We start from the raw sequence: 15,924 nt of genomic DNA, 5'->3' as shown, positions 1-15,924 counted from the left end.
CCCCGGGCTGAGGGCACAGCCTGCCTCACCATGGCCTTCACCACAGGCTGCTGGGGAATCTCTGCTGCAGCACCAGGAGCACCTTCCCCACCAACCTGAGTATCTGCAGGGCCATTCTCGCTCCTCTCGCCTGCTGCGACTGCCGCTGTGCAGCAGCATTCCCCCCTCTATAACACCCCAGAGCCGCTGCCACCAGCACAACAGGTCTGGCCAGGAGCCACTGGCACAGGCTCTGTAAGGCACAAGGGAAGCTTCTGGCAGCTGCTCACAGAAGCCACCCCTGTAGCCCCCTGCTACCAAAACCTTGCCACACAAACCCAACAGAGCCCAGGAAAACAGATGACCCAGCAACTGAGCGTTTGGTACCAGTTCCCAAGGGACATGGGCTGGCATGCCAGCTGCCACCCGCCACAGCCCCCGGGCAGGGAGCAACAGCCTGAGCGGCCCCACAGAGCAACCTCCACAGCAAGAAACACGCTCTGCGGTGGCTCTTGGCATCCTCCCTCTGAGGGAGGGTACAGAAGTGGCCTGGGACAGGGACAGAGCCATGCGATCCAGGCCACCAGCTGCAAGGGGACAGGCGATGCTCCCCACAAGCCGGTTGCACATCCAGGGAGAAGGGTGCCAAGCAAAAGGTTGATTTCAGAGATGCCCAAACAGCATCATCGAATCCACAGTGGCAGCGGATCTGCCAAAATCAGGGGCGTTACACCAGCACAAAGCCAGATCTCCAGGGTCTGGGGGATGCCAGGGCAAGCCCAAGGCCTCACTGGGGCTGGGCTGCAGCATCAGCCGGGCTCCGGGCCCCTCTGCAGCAGGACCCCCGGGTATGACACAGCGAGAGCATCCACTCCTCAGGGTAGGGGAAGAAAACACAAACTATTTCTATTTTAAAAACAGAAAACTGAACATGAATGCTAATATCCAGTTTGGCTTTAGGAGGGATTTAAAGAACTTGGGCTTCTTCGTTCCTTAATCCCACACGATGCTTCCCCACTACCAAGCAGTATCAACTTCTAACAATGCAAAAGCATCTGCCCACATTTTTGCAATTATTTCAGACCCGGCAAAGAGCACCCTCCCCTTTCTGTAGGGTTAATCTAAAGAACAGTTGCCAAAATGCTGAGAACACAGTTGAACAATAGCTCCTCTGATGAAATTCCTCCACTCCATAGAGAAACCAGTATCCTCCAGCTGCTGTGGCTTGTCCAGAGAGATCTCAGAGTGTTTACCCGCTCCCATAAAAAAAAAAAAGGGGGGTGGGGGGGGGGGGGGTGGGTGGGAAATGACAAACTGAAAGATTCCAGTGCAGCTCGCAAAAACATAATGCACAACCCTGCAATCTAACCTCAACACAGAAGTTTTATTAATGCAACATTTGCTTTGCGTGAGATACAAACCCGGGACATCAGTGCAAAGAGGGCAACGCCAGCCACCTGTCCCGGGGACAGGGACACGCTATACTTATCAGTACAGAGACCACTTCTGGCAGCTCCATCCCTTTTAATACTCATTCTCAGTGGAATCTCTGATCAGTCATTTATAAAAGCTGGGGAGCCGAGCCGGACAGCTGAATTACAGCAGCTATTATCCACGTATGCCTGAATACAAGCAGACACCTTTATTTATAAAGGCTCTCCGGCTGACCGAGATTTGACATCGGCTACAAAAAGCATTCAGCATCCAACTGACTGCTTCAGAATAATGTGATTAAAGGTTAGCGAGTGCAGTCCGAGAAGACACCTTTACACAGCGCTAAGAGCTATCGTTAAAAGAATTCATGCTGATGCAATGACTCTTTTAACCGAGCAGGTTTAAGTAATTGATTTCCTGCACAGACACACCGAGTTGCACACCTTTGCCTTTTCTGGTATGTATTCAAATGGATTTTTTTTTTTTTTTCCCCAGATGTAATTCTAAGACATTTAGAGTTGGGGTTTTTTTGTTTTATCAGGCCTATCCCCTTTGCTTTTAGATTCCAAGCTGCTGCTTCTCGCTTGCCCACCTCTTGGCTCACCCCTGCCCACGAGACGTGAGTGCAGACACACGCTTTCCATGAAACGTGGGAACCCGCGACACGCAAGCAACGTGAGTGCAAAGGGATGGGGAAGGAAGAAAGTGGCAAGAAAAATCAATTGCTCACAGTCAGTTTTCTTTAGCTCTAATAATCTCAGTGGCAACCCCTGATAACAGGAGGTGACCAAGTCCATGGCAAAAGCGTGAATTCTGCTTTAAATTGACAGAATCCCCAGGAGCAGCATGTGCAAACATACCAAGCAGGGCTCGGCTGGGCAAAGGAAGGCTTTAAGTATGTCTGTGTTCACACCAGCCTCCCAACTCCATTATAATAACCCAAACCAGAAGCTTGCACCTCTGCTGGGGCGCAGAGATGGGACCCAGTCCTGATGGGTCTGTCAGCACAGTAAGGGTAACAGAGTGCTCTCCTTGCCCAGTCCCTCATTTCTTAAGCATGGACCACCAAAAGCATCCTCCTTTGACTTCCGAAAGCATCCTCCCTGCTCCCAGCACCTTCTCCCCCTTGCACCCATCCCTCCCACCCATCCAAACCACAGCACCAGACTCACCAACACAAGACTGAGCCCCAGCACAACTCTCTGGCTAAAATCCCCTACAGATGATGAAAATTCAGGGGCTGACAGCAACAGGCAAGTGACCTCGGGCATCCCCTGCAGCAAAAACTTGAAGCTCCGGAGCTTTTCCCAGGTCCCCCCCGCAGGGCTGGATGGCATCCCCATGGTGCTGCCCCCCTTGAGACCCCAGCACCAGCGTTGGGAAGAAGCTGCGCATGTCGCCGAGTAAGTTGTTATGGTTACTGAAGGGTTTGTTGGGTTTTTCTTTTTTTCCTGTCCTCTTTTAAAATGAATTCTTATCAGTTTAACATAATACCACCAGTCAATAACAATTCTTATCTGAAAAGGTCACTCAGGTAGTTATAACTCAACATTTCATCTAGGTTCACATTATCTGGTGGGAAACAGCCTGGGGACTTTGCATTTTGGGTTTTTTTGTTTTGTTTTGTTTTTCTTTAATGATCTACTTCTTCGGAACTAAGATTTTAAAATATAAAACCCCCATACCCAGAACCAAGCTGATCCCATGGGCAATTTAAGCACACTGGGAAACAGACAAAAAAAAAGGTAGAAATATCGCATCGATGTTTGCTGCATGAGAAACAAGAGGAATATCCCAACAGGAAAAAAATGAAAACCAGGGAAATGCATGAACGTAGACCACAGCTGCTGCAGAAACACTATGTTCTACTTGCAAACGTCAGCTCAGCCAAGTTTCTCCACAACAGAAGTTGTGGGTTTCTTCCTCCACATTTCTCTCCTGATTTTCCGCCTTTTTCACTTCCCATTGCAGACAGGGGACAAGAGAGAAGGGGTCAGAGGAAAAACCCAAGGACAAGAAGAACTGATCTGTGATGTTTAGGGGTTTTTCTTTGAAAACACAGAAAACAAGGGGGGGGGGGGGGGGGGGGGCGGGGGAGAAGAGCAACAGCATGGAAAGTGAGTTTTAAAACATTTTGAGATAAACCTGGCCAAACCCTGTTTTATCCACCCACTCAGTTTCTCCTTGTAACAATTAAAACTCCAAGCATGACACACACCCATACCCCACTAGGCAACAATACCGGCAAGGAGCAGGAGAAATAACCGCTTAAAAGGCAGGTTTGTCTGAAATAAGTTTTATCAAAAAAAAAAAAAAAGAAAAAGAAAAAGAAATCTGGAACTAATTACTTGTGAGGATCAGTAACAGAAGAGAAGCTTTTTTGAAGTGCCCTATGCTTCCACTCCAAGGCTGCCTCACTCAAGAGCAAAGAGCGGAGCAAAGCTGCTGAACCCTGCAGGTGACACTCGCAGTAATAATATTACTTCAAGTAAAACAACATCTGCAGGCACGGCCCAATGTGCTGGGCCACATCCAGCTCCTGCAAATACCAGAGAAGGCTTGCAGGGATTGCAGCAGAAGCCGGCTCAGCCCTTGGTGTACCAGAGCCATGGGCACCATCCACCTGTATCGTCCGTAAGGCAAAGTCCCACGCTTGCAATACACAACGGCCAGGAGTTTGTTCAAACACAGGAGAAAGTATTCTTCTGCCCCGTGGGTTATTTTTGTATGCTGTAAGAAAGATTCTGTGCTATAGCTCAAGCACTGCAAATGCCCTGCAAAGTCTGCAAAGAGCAGCGACCAGAATGAAGAGCAGCAAAATATATGGTTATCAGCCCAGTCTTAACTGAGACCAGAGTCTACAGGCTTCATCAGCGAACAGAGCTTCACCTACGCCAGGCAGATGCCCCAAGCCGGGGAAGCCTTAGTCAAGGTGCTGTACCGCACACCAGCACAGCCCTGCAAGCACAGAGCCTGACCAGAAAAAACACACTGTAACTCAGACACCTTCACGCAAGCCTTTGATACTACCATACCACGCAGTCACCACATGCAAATACGCAAATAAAACTACAAGCTGTGAACCAAGCATCGGACAGGTGAACCTGCACTGATAAATCCTTTGCTTATATCTCCTCTTGCCTTAGATGTGTTTGCCTCCTGCATGGAAAGACTAGTAGAAGCCCATGCACCTGCCTCACATGGCTAACTCCTGCCAGGTACAAAGCAAACCAAGTTTCTGCCTCCGGAGCTGGTCTCCCCACCCCAGCCAGGCTTGGTTTCTGCTCAGTGCCCTGAAACCCAGCAGGCGGAACCGCACAGCCATCACACCCTGTGTGCCACCATCCCAGGCCCTCTGCTTGGGGAAGGGAAACCCAGCTCGCAGCTCCCCCACACCGTACCAGAAACATGACTCCCTCTGCCCATAAAACCCCTACCAAAGAAAAGCCAGCATCACATTTTCCAACAGAGAAATACTCCCAACCTTGTTTTGATGAGATCCTGCCCCTCCACTCCACGCATCTGCTGCGGAAGAGGAAGCGACGCGCAGGCAGAAAGTCGGGAAGGGATCTGCTTGCTCCAGCCTCCACTCTATTCGTAATTACTGGGGCCAAGATGGAAAGCCATCAGCTCTGCTGTTTGCCACTGCCAAACTCAGGCTCAAACTTTACCTCTGCAAATCTCTGGGTCTCCTGAGCACCAGAGTGCTGCAAGGATAAACACATCAGGGGTTTTAAGAGAAAAAGGGTGAGCATGCAAGCCCATGCACCCCTGCATCAGGGCCTGCAGCCTCCTTTAGATCCCTTCGCAGCCCTTACGTAACCAAGAGTTAATTAAAAAAAAAAAGTAACAGACTTGTTTATTCAGTGAAAATAGAGTACACGAAGGGGATGTGCACACTCAGAGGTATACACACACACACACACGAGTCACATAAGGGCTTGTCCCAGCTCCAGCCCTCGGAGCCAAGCCCCGCTCCCAGGATTCTGCAGACAGAAAGGGTTTTGACCACAATGACTTGTGCTTTGCCACGGCCTCCTGTGGTCACTCGGCACCACGCAAAAAGCAGGGAGAAGACTGGAGCAGTCAGGTGGGAACCCCAAACCAGAGCCCAGCAGCTGCCACGGGACACCAGCTTCTCTGCCCTCTGATGAATCCAACCCTGTGGAGCTGCAGGCTCTGAGCCCTGGGCTTTGGATGCAGCGGTAGCACAAGGGGTGCCCTTTCTCCAAACAGTTATCTGCGGTAACATTAGACACAAGCATGAAGCTGAAGAGCTAAAGCACTGACGAATGCATCTTAAAATAAAGCAAGTGTTCACACTAATTACTATTTCGGTTACGCTGATGCAAACGTAACTCCCAGCTTGGTAAAAAAGTGCTTGTATTGGCCACAAACTGAATAATGGTGTTTTTTTGTGGAAGATGAGAAAAAGAAAGGCCAAAGCTTGAAAAATTGCAGCAAGATGGGAATTTGCACCATGATCCAGAGAAACATTCACCAACTGCCTCAGGGAAACTTTGCAGGAAACTTTTGGCTGACCAGAGCATCAACCATCTTAAAAGCAAGTGGACCAAATGCAAATGTGTAAAATATAACCGGTGAGACAGGCATGGAGCTTTGGTCTGGCATGCCGACGGACGTCAGTGCACAGACGATCATCCACCAGCAGCATCCCAGGCTACGAGCAGAGCGTTTTCCCCATTCATCCATGTAATCTCATTTGAAGATAAGTGTATTCGCAAACTAGATTATTTTAATTGATGGCTCTACAGTTGGTTCTTATTCAGCTCCTGATCTGAAGCAATCCTTGACCTCCCTCCAGCAATCTGTATCTTGATGGGTTGAAGACTGCCACATGCTGCTGGCAATGCCCCGCACATCCCTCCCCTTCACATCCAGCCTCCCTGCACCCACTGCTGCAGGGCACAACTTCACCTTGACTACTTTTCCAAGCACAGACATGGGATAATGCGCACAGAAGGGTAGCACTTGGATAGAAACCAAGAGACAAGCAGCTGGCCCAGGCTGAGAACTCCAGCTCAGGTCTGTGACGATGCATGAAATGCTTCTCTGCATCCTTTACATGCATTTCAACAGTGGGATTTTTCCTAACTGCAGTCAGTGGGGAAATTAATCCTGACATCAGGCCCCTTGCCGAGACATGCATTACATGACAAAATGGTCATACCAGACCGCTGCAAGGTATGGAAAAGCCTCTTTGGGAGAAAGCAGACCACCAGCGGGCAGACCTGCTTGCACCATGCGATGCTCTAGGCAGCAAACCACGCTGTTCTCATAAGGTTAACTTCTTCCTCTCTCCCTTCCGTTTAAAGGATTGCTACCAAAAAAAAGTTTCCCCCAGCAAGCTGGGCCACATGGGTAGAGACACACCCGGCACCCCAATGACCTCGTTAGCTCTGTCCCACACAGGGAGACCTCACCATTCGTACTGCCAGCGCTTTGGGAAGCAAGCCACCAGGAGCCGCTCCCCACCTCTCCGACTGCAAGAGACATGTGCCAGGAACCATGGGGGAAGGAGTTTTTAAGCAAACAGCAGAAAATATAGAAGAGTTAAGCACAAGCCCAGAGGCGTCTCCCCTAGGTCCCAGCAACCAGGCGAGGAGGAGAGTGAAGAGGAGCCTTCTTCACGCCGTGCCACAGACCTGCCCCCAGCCAGGGCTGGCACGAGCCAAAGGCTGGCCTGCGGTGCTTCCCACAGCTACTCTGAAAAGTGTCGTTAAAAATAAAAATATCCTTGAATTGCAAGAGAATGCTGGGTGTGTAGCCTTGCTCAAAGCCTGTGGCTAACATTGCTTGTACCTCTATAACCCTCTCTTTGCTATTCTCAAAAAAAACCCAGAAGAGAGAACTTTTAGCCCTCAAGTTTGCAAAGAAAACCTGGGCAAGATGCATGGCAGCAGCTCAAGCAACAGCATGCAGATTAAAAGAAGCCAGTGTTCAACAGCTCAGCAGATCTCTCCATTAAATGAGTCCCCGCTCATGATTTTTAATGAGCAGAACGATCAGGCTGCTCACATTCCTCTCCAGGCAGGGACAAGCATGTGGAGGGACCACACCATGCCAACATGCAGCGTTGTGCTTAGAACTCCCTATCGCTCCCACTCAGCATGGGGCTCAGCTCCTCACCCCACCCTCCTCCCTTGATGCCTGCTTGGTCTCTCTGGTCCCCACCATGGGAGAGCCCAGTGATGCTCTCACACAGCCCAAGGGCGCTTAAACTAGAGCTCAGCATTGCAATGCAACAGTAAGCCAAGAAATATAATTTAAAAAAAAAAAACCAACACAGCAACCATGTTCAAACCGGGCACTGGGATGATTTTCCATCACTGGGGGCAAACTGCAAAATTTGCACAGCGGAGGGGTAGCAGCTTTCTGATAAGCTGGGAGACTGTCTGTGGTCAGGGTGGCAGCAGCAGCCGTTGGGCTGGAGCCACTACAACCTAAGGGTGCAAGAGGCGAGGTCTGCAGAGACATGTAATACCTTTTAATAGACCAGCTGGTACAGTTGGGGAAGGGAAAAAAAAAACCCAAACTCAATTACACAAGTCCTCCTTTGAGCTGGTACACCTTCATGTTTGGCCATTTTTTCCAGCTGCATCACTTGGTCTAATTAAAGACATTATCACACCCTGTAACCCTTGTCTCTTCCTCTAACCAGTCCTTCCCAGGACAAGAGACCTAGGTCATTTTGATGCCTTCATTGGGACACTTGAGATAAAGCTTGCTGAAATGAAATACAGATTTCTGCCTTAACACATGAAGTAGTTAATGTCCTTTGCACAGGGCAAAGAAAACTTGTGGTCCTTCAAGACCAAGAGCTGAAAGCTGTCACCCTGCTGCCATCAGCACAGATGGGAGTCTGGATGCCTGGAGGATCCACAGGATCGTTTGGGCATCTCTTTTGACCAGCAGTGACCCCAGGAGCAAGGAAGCCATGGCAGCTCTGAAGCCAGGGCTGATGGGATGGAATGTTCCCTTTTATTTCAGATGGGATCTGAAAAAAACCACATTCGCACCCCTGGCCATCAGAGGGGGGATGCCTGAGCAGGTGAGAGCAGAAACACATCCTGCACTCAAATACCAAAAGCCTACGAGACCACGTTTTGCGTGTACAGCAGCCCCCCACCTTCTCATCAGGTCCGTACCCCATGGAACAGCCATACTCAGCATCCCTTGGTGTCTTGGTCCCAGCTGGTGGGCACAGGAGCAGCACAGGTCCCGCTCCCACACCACACTCCTGCCTGACCTTTACCAGTGGCTCGGAGGAGGTTGCCGCGTCCTGATGGCTCCAGGCAGCTGGGACCGAAGCCGCCCGGCAAGGCCAGGCTGGAAGGAAGGAAGGAAGTTATAGCAGGCCTTTAAATAGTGCTATATAATACCTGAAACTTCTATTTCTGTGCACTGATAATATGGTTTCTATATTCTTCTCCACACATGGCAGATCAAGCTATTCGCATTCAAACTGAAGTTAGCAGCAACCCACATTCTTCACCAGTTAAACCATTAAAGCTCCAGGAGGCTACTCACAGCCACCACGTAGGATAACCACAAGCTGTACAGTTCACCTAATAAAGAATCATATAGATTTCCTTCTGTGTTTGCTTCTCACTTCTATGTTACCTTTACAGTCAAGCAGTACCTTTAAATGCACAACAGATTGCAGGTGGCCTCGCAGCCACCGCACCACATGTAGTCATCACATCTCCGGCATGCTCCGAGACACCGGCGTAGCTTTCTGCAAGATGTCTCTCAGATATCTGAGGTGGGCAACGTGGTTATATCCACCCCTCCATGCTGGAGCCGGCATCCAAAGAACCACAGAAACCAGAGGCTCCTCAGGGCTTTCTGAGGGTCATCCATGGCTGTACGCAGCAGAGCCACACGGGCTTGCAGTCCCAATGAGGAGAGCTTGACTGTCATTGTCAAAAATACTTTTTTTCCAAATTTGAGGGTAAGATGTAACTCCTTCAAAGTAAATATACTTGCTTCTCCATGTCAATTAACTAGTTAGGAAGAGTTATTTTAATTCCTTGAGGCCGTCCCATTTCATCTGCCATACAGTAAACCTCTCATTTGGAGTCCAGCAGGCAAGAAACGAACCTGGACTCCTTTACCGGGAGGAGTCTTCCCCCATGCCTGGTCCACACACCTGAAAGTTCACAAGCCCAGCTGTACCAGCCGGTGAGGAATCACGCTCCAGCCTCCCTCCTGATCTCAGGTTGTTGGTGATGGTATTGCCAAGGGTGGTGCCTATCCACCACGGAACACAGCAGGGCTGCCACCTCCTCCTAAGGGCTGCGAACTAGGGGTAACCTTCAAGTTTCCCCGCCTCCCCAACAGGGTTGGGGCAAGCAACACATCTCGCATGTACAAACCAACTCACTCTCACGAGGAGCCACCTTTTAAGTCAATTCTGACACTTGCTCTGTCATGTTAGACAAGCGCGTTGGATTCAGACCACCATTGCTTAAGTCACAGTGACACCCCTTGCCAGCCAGAGGACTTGACCCGTGCTTCATTGAGGTGACCACCCCACAGTCAGCTCCCAGATCCCATTTAGGTTGTGCAACCCCATCCCCCCCAGCCCCTTGCACACTACCATCGCCACATCCCCCACACCAGCAAGGATGCTGGTGGGACACCTCTGAGCAGGGAACCACCATTTCCAAGTCAGCAACCACCAGGAAAAAGCACCAGGAGCCAGCCCAGCCCTCAGCCCGGGAGGGCATCGAGCCCCAATTAGTTATGCAAATAAACAGGATTCAAACAGTAAAGAGTAACACAAGGTTAGATGATGACGCTGCTTTCCAGAAGAACCTGGTGCAATTCCATTGCCAGGCAAGTGACAAATGCCAGACTGCAAAACTGGCATGGATCAAGAGCGATTTAAGAAATACAGGTGTTTTATAAAGAAGTCCACACAATACTGGAGACTAAAAGCTATTTCCTAACAGTTCTGGGTTGCAAATTTCTGCTGCCCTTTCCTCTGCCACAACAGGATCACGCTTGGAAAAGCACGTGTCCTGCTCTGCAGGATGCATGGCTACATACATCCCATGGGAAAGCAATACGGAGAGAAAGAGGGACTCAGCAGATCTGGGTTTTGCTATCGGAGTTACAAATGCCCTAGAGGAACAGCTCATTTTTGGAAGAGCCATCAGGGAAAGCGCCGGCAGCTCCCCAGAAAGGGCCAGGCAGGAGGTGGGATGCCAAGCTCTGCTCGGAGGAGAAATCCCTGTGCCAAGCAAGGTCGGGGGATTAGGGAGGCAGGCGGGGATTGCTCGCACAAGTAGAGATGGGCAGGACCCAACCCCTGGTTTAGACCCTGGCTTACATCGAGCAGATGCCACCACACAGGCAGCCACACGTGACTATCTGGGAAGACTTCAAAACCCTGGTTTTTCCTTCGTAACCCACCGTTTCTGTGGACGGGAGGTAAATCGCCCCCCTCCAATTACCCAACCGACCTAGGGGACCCTGTTACTGCCAAACCCACAACCTGACTGAAAAATTGCAATGCTGATAAAAAAAATAGATTAAAAATACATTGCTTCCACTGACTTGCAGCAGGACTCATGGCAAGCCTGTGCTCAGGCCAGCGTGGGAGGCTACACGGTTATCCCGAGCAGCCCAGTTTAGGGAGCATGCTCCCTCCTTGCCCCCCCCGGGGCCTCCCCACCCAAATGGCCGAGGCTCGGCCCGTCAGCTGTTTATAAAAGCAGCAGTATTGCGCCCAGACGCACTCGGCAGCATTCCTCCCTCTCATTCCTGCGAGCTATATAAGGGAACAGCCAATTCCAGCCCCGCTCCCCCAGAGCCAGCCTGATCCCTTCGCGCCGGAGCAGCCCCGGGCTCGGTTTCCTGCAGAAGGACTTGTATCTGTCCTCGGTGGAAGACGGCGTTGCGCTGGACCTTGTCATCAAATGGCAGCACAGGCAGCTGCCAAATCCTGCCGGCTCGGTGCTCTAATAAGGAACAGCTGGAGAAGGACCCTGCATTCCTCCCGCCCCGTCAACACCGGGGGCTCTGTTCGGGATCCGGCCGCCGCCAGCCCACAAGGTTTCCATCGATCCCAAAATGCAGCTGGCTGCTCCCCGACACCACTTCGATACAAACAGCCCGAAAAGCAAGAGCTCCCAGCACACATACACACACACCCCTCCCAAAGGATTTTAAACAAAAGGGATGCTTTGCAACAGGGGGGGTTGCATTGTTTTGTTGGGGGGGGGGGGGGGTTTGTGTCGGGGTTTTTTTTGGTGGTGGTGGGTATTTTGGAGGGGTTAGGGAAGCAGCGCCATGCAACTTAAAGACAAATTTTGCCTTCCCTATGCACACTCCGTCTTTCAGAAACTCTGCTTAAAGCGACTTGCATGCCTGCGTATATCCGCACGCACGCGCCTCGGAACAGAGGTGTCTGTAAATGCATACACACCCATAAATAAATACACGAACACAGAGCACAATCTGCACGTCGCCTGTGCCGTTTTCACCCTGCTCTCGCTCCATTTACTTCTGCGGAGTTAAGCAACTTGTAATGGTGTATAAATAAAAGCAAAAATCACTCTTGTAGCCGTGCACATTTTCTGTAACGCATCCTGTACGTTCAGTAACATAAAACGGTCTACTCATATTTTCTTAGAGCTCCACTGAAACACAAGGGGGTATTCAGAGCCACAGGAAAAAAACGCGTCCAAACAGGATCTGAATGATGAAATAGGAATTGCCACATTTTAAAATAAATAAATAAATAAAATAGGATAACCCAGCTGCCCAGACCTTTAGAAAAATAACAGTTCGTCTAAGGTAGTGGAGGGCTGCTTCTGCATGTTGCAGAAAGCAAAGCAAGCCACGTTGTCCAAAAGAAGCCTAGAAAATCCAGACTCTACGTGACCTGACTTACTTATTTCACAGGAAACTGCATGGAAGGGGGGGGGCGGGGGGGGGGAATACACACAAGGAAAAAAAACCCACCAATCATTCATGCTACCGTAGTTACACCGCTCCATGGACTGGAGTAGTTTGCTGTGAAAAATGGAACTGAAATAAACCATCTCCCGTTTGAAAAAATAAAACATCAGAAGAGAAGCTGTTAATGCAATCAAGCTGGGGAGCCCTGGCCCCCCGATCTCCCTCTTTTCTTGGGTGGTGGTTTGGGATTTTTGGGAGGAGATTTTTGTTGGTTTGGTTTTTTTGGTTATCTTTTTTAATGTTGCCCGCATTAGAGCATCATTCCAGAAGGGTTGCAGCAAATGACACTCACCGGGGTTGTTGGCCTCCCCTTCGAGGATGTGGAGCTCGGTGCAGTCTGCCAGGGAGTGCTCCAGGCAGAGCTGGAGGAAGCGAGCTTGGGTCCGGCTGACGCGTTTCAGCAGCGAGAGCAGCGCAACAGTCTGCTCGCACTCGTTCCAGCCCTTGAACCAACCGGCCAACACGCCGACCTGGTCTCGAAACATCATGGTGAGCTGGCGGCCGGAGGAGACACCTCTGCGGGGGGAGAAAATAAATAACCGGGAAAACCTCCCTGCCCTGACTCTGCTTCCTCCCTGGCGTTTCGGGTCAGGATTCAAAAATAATAATAAAAAAAATTAAGGAGGGAAAAAAAAATATTAAAAAATCTCCTTTACAATAAAAAGGGTGGGTTTTGTTTCGGACGCAGCTCTCGGCCTGGGTTGGGTTTTGCTCCCTCTCTTCTGGCTTCAGTGCGGTGCTGGATTCCCTGGCGGCGACACGGGAGGGAGGGAAAACGGGAAGGGGGGGGGGGCAAAAATAATAATAATTGAAAAAAAAAAAAAGCTTGAAAAAAAAAGAAAAAGAGAAGGAAAAGCCCAGCGTCAGGGCTGCCCCGGCGGGGCTGCGGCGGGCAGGGCGGGGGTGGGCGCGGGGCTGCTCCTCCCGGCGGGGCCGCTCCTCCCGGCGGGGCCTCACACCTGGAAGAGAGAGGGGGGCGTCAGGGGGGGGGAGGGGGAGGGGGAGGAACGCTCGCCCTCGGCCTTGGCACCGCTGCCTTCCTCCCCCTCGCAGGAGCGGCTCCCCGGCAGCCCCCCAGCCCGGGGGGAAGCACCCCCTCCCGCTGCAGGCAGCGCGGGGTGGGAGCACCCCCCCCAGGGGGCACCCAGCAGCACGGGGGAGGGAAGCCACCCCCTTCCAGCGCGCTCAGCACGCCCCGGGGGGGGGGAGGGGAGTAAGCACCCCCCGCCATGCACCCAGCGCCCCAGTATAGGGGGGAATAAGCACCCCCCGCATGCAGGCAGCACCCGGGGGAGAGGGATCTCCCCTCCCACGGCACACAGGCATAGGGGGTGCCCCCCTCAGCACATCCAGCAGCCCCGGGGGGGGGGGGGGGCAACCCCCGCAATGCGTCCAGCACCCCGAGATAAGCAGCCCCCCATGCATAGAGCCGCGGGGGGGGGATAACCAAACCCCCCCTCCCCATGCATCCAGCACCCACGTTTGGGGGGGGGAACAAGAAAGCCCCCAACGCATCCAGCGCCCGGGGGGTGTCCCCACTGCAGCAAAGCACAGCTAAAAGCGAGGGGGGGGGGGGGGGGGCGGAGAAGCGAGTTACCCCCGCCCACCCCCCCGAAAAAAGTTACCCCCCTCCGCACTACAACACTCACCTGACTCATACCGGCCCCGGGGAGCGGGGGGGGGCGGCGCGGCGCTGGGGGGGGCCGTGCCATGGCGGGGAAAGGGGAGGGGGGGAAAAAGGGGAGGGGGGGCGCGGGGCGCGAGCGGCGGCGGCTCCGCGACGCGAGACTGAGCCGGGCGGCGCGCCGAGCCCCCGCTCCCCACATGCCGCTCATTTGCATAGCGGTGACGTCATAAGGGGCGGGGCGGGGCGCGCGCGTCGCGCTCTCTCCCCCCCACCCCCCGCCCCCCAACCTTTCCCCGCCGCTTGCCCGGCTGCAAGCGCTTTGCAAACCCCTGCAGCTCCCGTGCGATACCCTCCCCGCCCCGGGGGATTTCGAGGTGCCCCCCCCAGTGCAGGGGTGGGGGGCTGGAAAAGCTCCCGAACCCCAAAGTCACTGCCCCGGGCCCCCCCCCCCATCCCCCCCCTCCAGCTGCGGATTTCCCGCTGGAGGAAACCACCATCTAGCGGACTGCAGGGTAATGGCAAGGGTTATCTAATTATCTAGCGAGGGGATAATGCTACTTTCGGCTCCCCTAAGTGTCGCATCGGCAAGAAAGGGTATTTTAAAAATTATTTTAATTTTTTTTTTTGGGGGGGTGGGGGGCTCTGGCACGCTCAGTGGTTAGCGAGCGGTCGGTGGGGAGGGCTGGATTTAACCCTGGGTGCAGGGAAGGGCAGGATTTGTGTTTTGGGATATCGATTTCCCCTAAAGATTTTCTTTCCCGGCTACTCCTGGGAAGAGCCATACAGGTATATACGAGAAGGGAAATGGGGAAAATCCTGCCAAGCACAAGCATTTGCAAGGAGACACCCAACACAGAGTAGAATCTAACACTTTATAAAGCATAAATAAAGGTGTAATGTGTGTTTCTTCATGGGTACTGTGAAGGGATGTCAAATGCCCGATGCACGCACAGCTTGTGCTTCAGGGAATGAGTGACACCCGTCCCTTCGTGACATTTCCTTGTCCCCGATGCTTTGCGAAGCTCAGGGCTGAGGAAGAGACGTGCTCCGGTGTCAGGAGATGGTGAGGGAGAGAGATGTGGTGGCAAAGCAGGGGGCTGAACCCTCACCCTGGTGAATCCATTCCCCAAAAGCAGCTCCGTGCTCTGCTGGGTGCCAGAGAAAGGAAAACTCCAGGATGGTGCCCCCTTTGGCTGGAAAAGCAAGGCACATGGCTGCATCTGTCCCTTCCGGGGACCGAAGCCACTGGGAAGGCCCAGTCCCACGTGCAGGAGCATCGATCCCGCAGCAGGACCATGAGATGAGGATCACCAAGTTGCTCCCAGCTGCTCCTATACGTCAAGCGCAAATGGTCCATCTCCCCCTGCTTACGAGTTTGCCTCCAACACGCTTTAGCTTTCAGGATGTCTGGTGACTAATTAAACAAACAGGAGCGGAGTTCCCTGCCAACAAACCCCAGCCATCTGTCTCATCCTCCAGCTCCGTCCTAATAAACGGTCAATCAAAGAGCCCCTTTCCCCTCCCCTCGGTGCTGACAGTCCTCCCGCTGGCCAGGCATGCTGAGGGATGGCCCACGGAGCTGTGAGGATACACCATCTGCCACGCCGGTGTGCCCGTCTTGCACGGGAACACGGAGTGAGGCTCGTTAAACTATCGGTGTTAACAGCACGAGGAGCTCTGGGCAGAACGCCACGCGCTTGCATGTTGCTAATTTAAGGGTTGCCAAGCTTGCTTTGCCGATAACGCCTCTCAGGTTTTGCAATTTGCACATCTGAAGTGGTAATAGCAGCGAGCACAAGAATATTTAGGGCTGGAACATCAAATGCGTCCCTCTGCAAGGCCAGGCAGAGCGGCGAGAGATGGTGTCCCCCCATGCAGCAAGTTGCAAAGGA

The 15,924-nt window shown here is 52.4% G+C and overlaps 1 protein-coding gene across 4 annotated transcripts in view; it reads right to left on the bottom strand.

Moving 5' to 3' along the window:
- The window catches only part of SAMD4A (sterile alpha motif domain containing 4A), a 109,451-nt gene extending 95,306 nt beyond the window's left edge, over nt 1–14,145 (bottom strand). For all 4 annotated transcript variants that reach the window (XM_056346857.1, XM_056346859.1, XM_056346856.1 and 1 more), the window contains exons 1-2: nt 14,055–14,145; nt 12,698–13,364 (exon numbers count right to left, since the gene is read on the bottom strand). In XM_056346857.1, coding sequence (XP_056202832.1) covers nt 12,698–12,893 — 196 coding nt within the window. In that variant the 5' untranslated portion in view covers nt 12,894–13,364; nt 14,055–14,145. The remainder of the gene's footprint in view (nt 1–12,697; nt 13,365–14,054) is intronic.
- Nucleotides 14,146–15,924: the final 1,779 nt, after the last annotated feature.

The sequence above is a fragment of the Falco biarmicus genome, chromosome 7 (genome assembly GCF_023638135.1).
Source record: "Falco biarmicus isolate bFalBia1 chromosome 7, bFalBia1.pri, whole genome shotgun sequence".
NCBI lineage: Eukaryota > Metazoa > Chordata > Aves > Falconiformes > Falconidae > Falco > Falco biarmicus.
This window is presented reverse-complemented; position numbering and strand designations above follow the sequence as displayed.